This window comes from Populus trichocarpa, chromosome 2 (genome assembly GCF_000002775.5).
Source record: "Populus trichocarpa isolate Nisqually-1 chromosome 2, P.trichocarpa_v4.1, whole genome shotgun sequence".
NCBI classification, from domain to species: Eukaryota; Viridiplantae; Streptophyta; class Magnoliopsida; order Malpighiales; family Salicaceae; genus Populus; species Populus trichocarpa.
In genome coordinates, this window is record NC_037286.2 from 12,597,778 (window position 1) to 12,610,674 (window position 12,897).

At 32.1% G+C, this 12,897-nt stretch overlaps 1 protein-coding gene across 1 annotated transcript; it reads left to right on the top strand.

Annotated features, from left to right (window-relative positions):
* The first annotated feature begins 5,513 nt into the window (after positions 1 to 5,513).
* Positions 5,514 to 9,931, top strand: LOC7497229 (uncharacterized). The gene is made up of 10 exons (XM_024594379.2): positions 5,514 to 5,994; positions 6,515 to 6,651; positions 6,741 to 6,914; positions 7,097 to 7,333; positions 7,440 to 7,540; positions 7,718 to 7,790; positions 7,881 to 7,949; positions 8,196 to 8,303; positions 9,178 to 9,303; positions 9,511 to 9,931. The coding sequence occupies exons 1-10, from the start codon at positions 5,823 to 5,825 to the stop codon at positions 9,703 to 9,705; spliced, it is 1,392 nt and encodes a 463-aa protein (XP_024450147.1). The 5' UTR covers positions 5,514 to 5,822; the 3' UTR covers positions 9,706 to 9,931.
* Positions 9,932 to 12,897: the final 2,966 nt, after the last annotated feature.

Below are 12,897 nucleotides of genomic sequence, written 5' to 3' on the forward strand. Positions count from 1 at the left end.
TGAAATTTTTTAAAATTTTGTTTAAAGCATGTTTGGCTAGATATCAAAATAAAGACAAGTTAAAAACTAAAAGAAAGGCATATAGGTGTGTTTTCCCAAACACAACCTTAGTCTAGGGGAGTTGGTTGGTTGGGCTTGAGGCCCAAGCCCAACCTGTTTTGGTTGAGTTGGGTCAATTAAAGGCCCAACGGTTTCTTCATTTTTTTAGACGGGCTGGGCTGAGGGTCCAACCTACTTTACCCAACTGCTGGCAAATGCCACCAGTAGCAAGACGTGAATTAATTCACATTTTGCATGTAATTAAAAAAAAACAGGAGGTAAGGAGCAAGGGGCTTGCCTGGCCAGGGAGTGACGCTACTGGTGGTGTTCTTGGTAGCTCGAGGTGGAGGTTGGTGTGGTTGAGAAGGAGATTCCAACTGCTCACGGCACTGCTATTGTTGATCATGGTTGTTGCCGCTCAAGTTGCTGAAATTAGTGTTGTCGTTGCTGAGAAGAGAAGGTTGCTGCTGGAAGTGCAAAGATGCAGCTGGTGCTTTCGGTGAGGAGGAAAAGAGGTGTGACATGTGGCCGAGATGGAGGAAACCCCTCTGCTGCTGCTGGCTTAAGCTTGCTCACGATTGCTAGAGTTGGTGCAGGAGACTAATGTTGGATTGTGTGTTGGTTCTCACAACTAAAATAAAAAAGGGCTACTGAACGAGGCTGCTGGTTGAAGCTGCCGTCACGGGAAAAAAGAGAGATGAGGTAGTGTCAGTTAAGATGTGAAGGAGCTGGTCACAACGGAAAAGAACTTCTTACGACTGAGCTGGAGGCGTGCAATTGTCGTGGGCGCTTCAATGGAGACCACAGTGATGTTGCTAGAGCTGAAAATGATGGTGATGCATGTTCACGGTGGTTGAGGAGCTACAACTGTTAGTGCTGGTTGCGCCCGTGGTGAGTGACTGGGCAACCTTGGTGGTGTTCTTGTTGGATGACAGCTATGGTTTTGGTCAGAGGGATTAAAAGAGAGGGGCTGTTTTTTAGAGTTGTTTGAACAAGAGGAGATGATGAAGGCTAGTATCTGTTTTTGTTTTTTTTTTTTTTTTGTGGTGGCTCCCTCTTGTAAAGATAGGGGGCTTGGTTTTTTTTTTTTTTTTGTGTCCTTTGAGAGAGTGAATGAGCTGGAGAGAAAAGTGTGGAAAAAATGTTTTGAGCTTTTTTTTCTTTTGTTTTTGGCTCCCCTTGTTATTTGTGGTTTAGGGTTGTATTTATTGTACATAAGTTTTTAAGTCTCAAACAAACACAAACTCTATTTTTTTTCAAATTTAAATTTGTTTAAAATTTAAAAAATCAAAAGAATTGAAAATATTCTGATGATCTTCTTTATACTAAAAATTAAAAGAAAAAAAAGAAGGCAAAAACATACTATAGTTCCTGGTTTTTCACAAGTTGACAAATCACACATTTAACCAAAATTAATCCATAATCTTTTAATATCTAATTTTTATCCTCTTTGAAAATTAAATTAAAAACAAATATGTCAAAATTTAGGTTATGACAGCATGCTCATCTAAATAGCATTTCTAACTCTTTCATAATTAATCAATTCAACTATTTTTTAATTTATTTTATTAAACAAAAATTGCATATTCTCATTTTTTGAATTAAAAAACATAATACAATAAAACACATCTGAAACATTGGTATATTTTTTTGCTATGTTAAAAACTAACTTGGAAACCTATCCATAACGTAAAGCGGATTTTAAAACTAGTTATAATAATAATAAAAAAAAAAAAGATAAAACGAAAGGTAAAAATAAGGTGGCCATAAACACATTTCACTATTCACCATGATAGTGTTATTACTTTTTTTCCCTTAAGAGTAAACAATGACCTTGGTGTTAGGGGTATTTTGGTCTTTTCTCATAATCCATTAGTCATTATAAGATTAATCAGGAGTTTATATGTCTTTTTTTAGTACATTAAAATGACCAAATTACTCTAAAAAATGAAATATTTTAAAACATACCTAAGGGGTTTTTTTATCTTTCTACATCTCCAAGTAGAGTAAAAGGGTTAATTTACATTTGGAAGACAAAAAAAAAATAAAGGTTAGGTCCAGGGGTTTTTTAGTCTTTTCACCTTGATTTTATGTTATTATCAAGTTAGTCAAGAACAATTTTATTTTTTAATAAATATAAAATATTATTTAAACGAAAAAGTTGTTGGCACGTGAAAGATGCCTATGACCTTCTGGTGTCATGTGTGACTTCTCCTGGTGGCCAAAATAGCCTTCTCACAATGTCGTTTGAATCCTAGTGGCATTAGGGGTGATCATTTTCGGTTCGGTTTTTATAAAAAAAAAGTAACCAAACTAAAATCTTTTTTTTTTAAAACTGAAACCGAACTAAAACAGGTTCAAACCGACCGGTTTTGGTTCGGTTTTTAGGACAAAAACCGGTTTGGCTCGGTTTTTAGGACAAAAACCGGTTTGGCTCGGTTTTTTCAGTTTAGCTCGGTTTTTTTCCAGTTTTTTTCGATTTGGGTTCGGTTCGGTTTTTTCAGTTTCAGGCTTATAAAACCAAAACCAAACTGAACCAGTCGATTTTTTCAAAATTTTAATCGGTTTAATCAATTTTTTTCACGGTTCGGTTTTTTCGGTTATTTTTTTTTCCATTTTTCTCGGTTTAATCGGTTTTTCGGCTTTTTTGCTCACCTCTAAGTGGCATCTTCTCCTGTTGTGGTGGTGCGTGGTAGGAGTTGTGTGGCGAATTATCATTGGTGAGGTTGTCATTTTTTTTCCTTTTCTTTTTCTTTTCCTGAAAATCACTCTTATCATTCAAAGTCTTAAAATTATCTTTTTAGTTATTGCTATTTCAACTTTAATCTTTATTAAAAATAAAATCTTAATTGACACAATTAGACCTAAAATTCAAGTTGTTAATTTTTTTTTATAAAAATAAGACCTATAACTCAAGTTGTTAATTTTTTTTAAAAAAATAAGTTTACAATATAGTGCTGCTGATGTTAATTTTTTTTTTTTAAAATAAGTTTACAATATAGCGCTGTTCACGTCTACTAACAACTAAAATATAAGGGGAACCCTTAAATTAATGATTGTTTTATTTCGTATCCTTTACGCTTTGTTATGTAGATATGAATGAATAAATTATAAGACGGGGATCATATCTATAAGATGTCATCGCTACTAGTAATCAAGACCTCCTCCAAAGTCCAAATAGAAAAAGCATAGAAGGCTTTGTCATCGGGAACCCATCCACACAAATCTCTGACCTGGTCACCATAAATTTTAGGCGTTATAAGGACCTTTTTTTTAAAAAAAAAAAAAAATTACTTTAAAAAAATTTTTATTTTATTTTTATAACGTTTTAATATATTAATATTAAAAATAAAATTTTTTAATTTTTTTAAATAAAAATCACTTTAAAAAATAATAATTATTACATTTTTAAACACTACATTAAAATTTAATCTTATTTTTTTATTTGATTTAAGTTTGAAAATGACTTTTAACATTAAATTAGTATGATGATGGCTACTACAATGTTATTTATTGGTGAATAATGACATCTAGAAGTGGTAAGTATCAATCAAAACAGTTAGCTATTTTGTTAAAAAAAAAAAAAAATCAAAACAGGTTCTTTTCAAAGTCCATTGAAATACTCAAAGTTTTCGCAGGATAACTTAATTTTTGGGTTTAAAGTTTAATTTTTTTTTAATTATTTTTTTTATTTTATTTTTAGATACTAGGTTAATTGAAAATTCAATTTCATAATTGGTTTCGTTTCGCCTTTTATAAGGTTGTCGCGATCTAAAAAAAACATCTCAGTATTGGATTGGTATTTGATTTTACAATCTTTATTTTTGTTATCATATAGTTAAATAAAAAATAGTTTTTTTTTTTAAATATAATAACAGTGAAGTTCATAACTCAATTCACAAGTTTGACGTATTAGTTTGGGTTACTCGATTCACAGGTTTGACGAGTTTACTCACCGATAGGATATGTTTTTTTTTGTTTTCGATATTTTAATTATTTTTAATTTTTTAATTTTATTCTTTAATATTGAATTGGTTGGGAAATAGACTGTATTATGAAATTTTGTTTGCTTTTTATATGGATAATTATCTAAAAAAAGTCTCTATTTTTAGGCCGATACTCAATTTTAAGAGTATATATTTTTATCATATAATTAAATAAAAAAATTTACAAAAAAAATTATTAAACTTAATAGAGTTTATGACCCGGGTCACGGGAAAACCAAGATCCATCCAATCTTTCATTGTCTTAATAATGTTTTTTTAATATCTTCTTAAAGTTTTTTTAAAAGCTAAGTAATGTTTTTATTGATCATCTAGGTCATATTTGGATCTATAAAATTGATCGATTTAATCCGAGTTAACTCCAGCATGATTTAATTAAAAACTTGAGTTAAGTAAAGAATTGAATGAGAAAATTTTAAAATTAATCCATTTAATTAAATTTAATAAAATAATTAAAAAATTCTTCATACTTTTTATATTTTTTTATTTAAAACATTTGATCTGTCCACTGCATGAGTATATACTTAGATCACCCTAATCTTGACCTGGTCACCATAAATTTTAGGTGTAATAAGAACTTGAATCCAATTAAGAGCCCGTTTGGCTACGCGGCTATGGCTGCATTTTAATTAAAATGCAGTTTACAGCCGTTTGGTTAAAGAAAAAAGTGATATACTGTTCATGGATCCCACTTGTTTTTTGCATTGGAAACGCAGTTAAAAAAAAGCAACGATTTCTTGCTTTTCTTGCACTGTTCATGTTAATTCATGTTAATTGCACATTGTTCACTGCTTGTGTTAATTTTTTTAACATGTTTTTTTAAAAAACCTAGTTTAGAGTGAATTTTATACCTGATAATATTTTATCTAATTTTATTACACTCTAAAAAAATTATGGAAACTGTAGTTCTTGTCGGATGTATTTCGTACGTAATGAAATTGTAGATGGTTTCATGAAATAATAAAAAATATTTTATATAAAGTATGATTATTTAATGATGTAATAACAATAGTTAAATCCACAATATTTAAATTAAAAATATCAATATTAATATATATTTTTTAAAATTATTTTATAACCTCAATTTTAAAAACATTATTAACCAAACATATTAAATTACTTTTTCTTCAACCTCAATTTCAACCACAGTTTTAACCAAACACCTATTTTTTTAAACCAACTTTAATTAAAAATATTTTTTATAAAATAATTTTTTTCAAATTATAATTATAACAGCTACCGCAATACCAACATCCTGTAAATTTGAAAATGACTTTTGCCATCAAATTATTAAGTTGTTGGCTAGTACAATGGTATTTATCGGTGAATAATGACATCTAGAAGTGGTAAGTGTCAGTCAAAACAGTTAGCTATCTGTTTCGTTAAAAAATCAAAACAGGGAGCTGTCACTACACGTTTTAGCGAAAAAGAAAACAGCAGTAACCGAACTTCAAATATTATATATTATTCCATCCCTTGTCAGTTCTCATCGTCGAGCGTGTTTTCTACAATCTACACACATGTGCAAAACCGAGACAGATGAAGTTTTGACCTTAACTAAAGTCTCCCTATCCAACGTCTCAGATCATCCAAAATATCTCCTTTGACGCATCTCATCACACGTGTACTTAAAAGACGAATCGCCTCCCCTGCAAAATGCTAACTCCCGCGCCACCTCCTTGATAAAACCATTTTACCTCCTTTGCCTTATCTCCTCGTGCTATTCCGCCACTTCCAGTCTCTAAAATTAGCCCGACCTCATTCCGTCCTTTCCCCGCCATGTATGAAACTAGCTCCCTCGCCGACTCTACGCCGGATCATGTCGCCGGAACATGGTACTCGGTGCCGGACCTCCGCCTTCGCGACCACCGATTCACTGTCCCTCTCGATTATTCCATCGATCGCAATGCTTCTCCTAAAATCTCCGTTTTCGCTCGCGAAGTCGTTTCCGGTACTTAAGACTTATCTCAATTAGAAAAACTACTGATTGATGGTTGATCATGAATTTGATTTATTTGAGATGCATTTATAATTTATACAAGTACTAAAGCACTGAAGTCAACCGAACCATATAACACGTTTTTATAGGATTAGAGGATTTAATCATGCTGCATGCATTTTCTCTGCAAGAAAACAGGAATGGGGTATTTTGTAAAAATGGAAGTGCATTGTTGTTGTTGTTCTTGTTCAGATGCTTAATTTTAATTGACTTGCATCTTCTTGTTAGAAAATCTAGACAACCTTGTTGTCAGTTTCAACTGCAAAACTGATCTTTTAATCTGAGATCAGTTTATGCCAGCACTTAAACTGTGTCCGATGACCTCGATACATGAACTTTCGGGCTGATTGTGAAAATGTGGCTTTCTTGAATCGTTTACGAGTTCTTATTAGATTATGTACCATCTTGTTTTCTTTTTTACTCCATGTACCATAAATTACTTTCAGTTATGCATTCAAAATGTTTGCTGTAGTTGGGAAAGAAGAACAACTGCTGCCATACCTATTATATCTACAAGGGGGGCCGGGTTTCGAGTGCCCAAGGCCGACTGAGGCGAGTGGGTGGATACATAAAACATGTGAAGAATTCCGTGTTATTTTGATGGACCAGGCATGAATTCTTGTACATCCTGTACTTTACTGGTGTTTTACTTCCTGTTTTCATCCTATCTTAGATGCTGCTGTGTATTTTTCTTGCAGCGAGGAACAGGGTTATCAACTCCTTTGACACCATCATCCATGTCACAATTGGGTTCTGCGGAGGAGATTGCTGAATATTTGAAATACTTTAGAGCTGACAATATAGTGAATGATGCTGAGTTTATCCGAGTTCGTCTTGTTCCTGAAGCTGGACCGTGGACAGTTTTGGGTCAGGTATGAAGGATATTAGTCTGTATTGTTTTCCTTTTTCTTTTTCTGTGGACTTGATCATCTTTTGTTGTGCCTTTTTGTTTCACGGGAACGATACTGATTTCAATCTTTTTACTTCTTTCATATTCCATTTACAAACCAAAGTGGCTTGAATTGTTGACTTCTTGTTCATTTTACTGGTGTAGAGCTATGGTGGCTTTTGTTCAGTAACCTATTTGAGCTTTGCACCACAAGGGCTAAAACAGGTCCTTCTAACTGGAGGAATCCCTCCTGTAGGAAATGGATCCACTGCAGATGCTGTCTATAGAGCATGCTATCCTCAGGTTATTCACCAGAATGAAAAGTACTACAAGAGGTTTCCTCAGGATGTTGAAATTGTTCGTGAAGTTGTGAAACATTTGGCAGAATCTGAAGGAGGCGGGGTGATGATCTAGCAGATACAATTTTGTAACTTTTTTTTATGGAAAGAAAGAAAAAATGTTGATCGTGCAGTGATACCCCCTTGTTTCTCTTTTCCTATTTGTACAGGTGCCTCTTCCATCAGGAGGATTCTTAACCCCAAGAGGACTGCAAATTCTTGGTCTCTCTGGTTTAGGATCCAGTTCTGGTTTTGAGCGTTTGCACTACATGTAAGGCATGGCAAATACCTTCTTTTTTTCTTTTTTTTTTCTTTTGAGAAGGACAGGCAAACACTATCTAATCCCACAAGCACTCACAACTTTATATTCTTCAGGTTTCCTTTCTCCTTTTCTTCTTCCTTTGTTTATCATATCTCCTCTTGCCTTCATTTTCTCTGCAACCTGCAGGTTTGAAAGGGCATGGGATCCTGTAATAGTTCCAGGATCTCGCAAGCAAATCAGCTATTACTTCTTGAAAGCCGTGAGAAAATTACTGAACTTCTGTTGATCACTAGTCCAGGACTTTTTTTAAAAAAATTTAAAAATCGATCCAAGTTATTTCTATTTGCAGTTTGAGAATTGGCTAGATTTTGATACAAACCCACTCTACGCTCTCCTGCATGAGTCCATATATTGTCAGGTAGATTTACTCAATCCTCTTCTTGCAGTTACTTTTCATTGTAGGAAAATTTTACTGTACTTTTGCATGATGATAGTAGAAGAGTCGCAGTGATGGAACAAGTCATGCAATGTCAAAAGCACAAATAGTTAATGGTTCTTTGCTGGGTAGATTCTCTCTTTCAAAAGTGCACAGATGCGCTTATGCATAGTTTGATATTTAAAATTTTCTATCAAGTTTCTAAATCCTCTTTTATTTTGGTTCAAGGGTGATTCATCGCTGTGGTCTGCTCACAGGATACGGATTGAGGATGATGGTATATTTGATGCAATCAGGGCTGTCAAAGAAGGTCGCCCTGTATTTTTCACAGGAGAGGTGGGAAGAAGCTATGACATTGAGCTTTAAAGATAACAAACTTCCACAGTATTTACAATGACTTATTGATCCTGTTTAGCATATTAAGTGCATGGTCTTTTGGGGTACAATAAATAGAATAGCTCTTTTACATATTCATCATTTTTTTAATGATAACCTCTTTTACATATTCCTAAGAGGCCATGCTTGTTTCTTTTGTTTTGATGTTCTCCCTTAGAAACATATATTTGCATTTGCATGCATCTTATTCATGTCAATCAACACTACTTCTTCATTGTGGGAGAGACTTTTTAGTTTGTTTCCTTCATGCTCTATGTTGTTCTTTATTGCCTCATTTCAATTGTCAAGGTTGTGTCCCCAAAAGTCCTCAGAACTGCAGGTTTTGTTTCATCGCAAAGCTTGATTACAGATTTCACTTTCACCAATTGAAAGCTTTGCTTGCAGTTGTCCTTTAAGGAAGCCTATTGATGTTAGTTCAAACCTAGTATGGATGTGGCTTTGTATCATGTTCTTTTTTAGTTTCATGTCATGACAGTGCATGCAAGGCTGAAAAACTGGATTGGTTGACCTCTATTACATAATTTTTTTTCCTGAGAGCTCTCTTTGTACATGTCCTCATCTGCTAACTCAATGAGTTCTCAACCAGGCTCATGGATGTTGTTCAGCAATTAAAAACTTTGGAGACATTGTCTTTTGAAAAGGCACCTAATTTCCCTAGCGATTTACTATAAAATATTTGTTTGTGGCCTATGAATTAAGTTCTAAAAGTTGATCCTTATATAAAACATACAGGGATATCCCTGTTTACTGATATTAATTAGATCCAGCATCTTTTGTTGTTTTGCTTGCATTATTTTAAGGATTGCTTCTGCAGATGGTGTTCCCATGGATGTTCGAAGAATTTCATGCCTTGAGCAAATTTAAAGATGCTGCTCATTTATTGGCTGAGAAGAAAGATTGGCCTCCTCTATATGACATTGCTGTGCTGAATAATAACAAGGTGCCCTGCCTTTATGTTCTGATTAATCTTCCATATAATTATGATTTATTGTTGGCCTGGAATGCATACAAGTTTTATTGAGCTCAAAATGAGAATGAAATCTTGAAGCTCCAGCTCCTGCTTTTAGCCTGTTTTTTTTTTTTTTTGAACGGAAATTAGCTTCAGTTTTATTCCTTGGGGGGCTACTAATTTCTTAATTGCTGGCAGGTACCTGTTGCAGCTGCTGTTTATTATGAAGATATGTATGTTAATTTCAAGTTGGCAATGGAGACAGCTTCTCAGGTAGCTGGAATTAGGCTATGGATAACCAACGAATACATGCATTCTGGTCTGCGAGATGGAGGGGGGCAGGTTCTTGATCATTTGTTGGGGATGTTAAATGGAAGAAAGCCGTTGTTCTGATAAACTTTGTAATTTGTACTCAAATTGTTTCTCTTTGAGCTTACAGTTTAGAATTACTTATAATGTGCTTTCATTTGATGGCTTCAAAGCAGCTTTTCCTGGAAAATATTTATAGAGCCTCAACAAGGCTTCTATTTTATCATGTGAATTTTATTTACAGTGGAGGAGGAATTTGCCACTTTCAATTTATAATAGAGATGAGTCAAATCTTCTTTTTTGTTACTAATTCAATTTTTGTTTGATTTGAACGGTTCGGGTAGGATATATCATGTTAGACTATTTTTTTTTAGATACTATAAATATTCATGGATAAGATTTATATTGCTAATTTTTGTTGGTTGAGTTTAATTAGAACTAAAATTTGAGCTCGATAAATTAGTTTAAAATCTATTATAAATTGTAATAAACAATTTATGTTTAATATATTAATTGAGTTCATCGGCTAAAATAGAAGAATCAATTACAAAAAAAAAACAAAACAAAACGTTTAATAACTAATTAAATTTTAAACAACAAAAAAACTCATTAATAACAAAACATAATAAATTCTGAACAAAAACTTGAATTGAATTGTTACAACTCCATAATTTTTTATATGAGAATATCAACTATTCAAAAACAACAATAAAATAGCAATAAACAGCACCTCCAATAAGTAATTCAAGTAGCCAAAAAGCTACCACATATATATATAATTAAATTTATAACAATTACTTAATAATGAAAATTTAAAAGATAATTTTTTAACAATTACTCACCTTCTCATATTATTAATAAGGACTTATCACTTTTCAACGTCCATGACTAAAACCAGCAAACTTTGAAATAAAAGAAAAATAATAAAATAGCTTAGTTAATTATAACTTAACAAGTTAATTTAAAATATTTATAATATAAATAAAAGCTACATAGTTAAAACATACATGATTCTAGTTTTCAAACTTTTCAATATCATTTATCATTTGTGAAAATATCTATTGGTATTGGAGAAGAGCAAATCCAATTTTAGCAACAAATAAGAGCTTCAACAGTTGTTGGATTCAATGAACTTCTAAAGGGATCTAATACATGACCCCCAAGCTAATTCTTGATTTATAGGCAAATTTAGACATAAGAATAGCTAGGATATCTCTTGCAACCATAAAAAGTATTGAGTATTTAGAGTTGTTAGCTTTCCATTAAGTTAAAATATGAAAAGAAACATCACTTGAATCTTCACATCTATTCACCAAATATTTCTTCAATTTAAATTCACTCTTCTCGTTATCCTTCTCCATTAAATACTTCTTGAATTGGAAGGCTAATGCTTAATATGTGTTTTCTTCCACCATTCAAATCTTAAACTCAATATCTTCGCTGAAATTAATAGTAAAAAACCATCACAAGTGTATCTTTCACCTTTTTCATCAACCTTTTTACCATGGCATCAAACTCATATATTTGACTTAAACAAAACTTCACATATTGTAACTTGTAATAAGGATCTAAAATAATTTCTACAAACAAAAAAGAATTTATATCCCCAAACCTTCCTTAACATTTATCAAACTTGAACATCATATTTGGTATCATTTCGCATGTCAAGATATCTTCACTTTTAGACAATTTAAAATTGTGTGTGCATAAAGACTAGTTCATGAAAGAAAAAATTGCATATGATATATGAAGACCCTAAAAATTTTGAAGTTACCCTATAGAATAATTTCAAAAACTTTATGAGGATTCTTGTATTTTATCAATCTACATTACTAGGAGGTCCTATGTGTTTCTTCTTGCTCTTTAAATCTATCTCTGAAAATAACATCAAATACATAGGATCATCCTCATCTAATCTATAAAACACTTTCTTTAATTTTGCAGCTTTATTTAACATCAAATAAGTGGAGTTCCAACGAGTTAGGACTTCTAAAAAAAATCCGATCTTACTTTCAACCTTCAATTTCTTCATACATTTCTTAAAATACTTAAGCCTTATAGGAAAAGATTTTACAAACTTAACAACAATTCTAATTTTAATAATTAAGTTATTCATTTCATTTAACCCATCATTAACAATTAGATTGACAATGTGATAACACATAACATGAATAAAATTATTATTTGGAAATGTGAACTTCCAATCCTTGGTCCTTATTTTCAAAGAAGTAATGACATTCTCATTAGGACTTTCATTATCTAATATGATAGTCAAAATTCTATCAATGTCCCAATCACTCAAACAACTCTCCAATATCTTCTCAATAGTCTCACACTTGTGATTAAAAACTTGATAAAAGTTTAAAACCTTTTTATGCAAGTTCTAATCACTATCTATCCAATGAGTTGTGATACACATGCAATTGATGTTTTGGATAGAAATTCAAATGTCACTTGTAAGACACACATGCTTATTCTTAATGTTTTTCTCTAAGTTTTTCTTTTTTTAAGTATAAAGGTTTAAACAATCCATTGCGGTAATGACTCACGAGGGGACAAAAAATGTAGGTTGTATGGCTTAACAAAATTGTATAAATCCTAAATCTTCTACTATCCTAAAAAGAAAATCATCACAAATAATCATCTTACCAAGTGTCTTTCTACAAGCTTCTTAACTAAAACTAACAGCTTTAGGAGTACCCCTAGTTCCATCTTTAACCCCTTCAAAGGTTTGAGCCAATGTTTTTTATTTTTTTGTCATCAAAATTAAACCTACTAGGAAACTGTTTACACAAGTTGTTTAAGTGTGTCCACAAATTACTAGTGTCATGGACTTATGAAACCCATACATAATCTTATTGACAATACTTACATATAGCTCTCCTCAATGATGGATTAAAATCCTTTATTATATTAAAATGGTGCCAAGATTAAGATATAGTTCTAGAGGTCACATTTTTTTTCTTGTTATCTTTGTTGCAAGTAACATTTGCAAAAGTAGCTAAAATAGGTTTGGTCTCTGCTAGAACAACAACATCATTCGCTAGAGGAGTAACATCATCATTTACTAGAGGAGAACTTGATAAATCAACATTGATTTCTTGAATAAAAGGTCTTCTATTCTTCATCTTAAACAATCAAATTTAATTAATTTTTAGTTTAATACTTATACAAATCTCTTTCTCCATAAAATAATAATAATAGTAATAAAAAAAAATCAACAGAGACATCAAGTATATACTATAGATACAAAGAAAGTTATATATCATTCACACC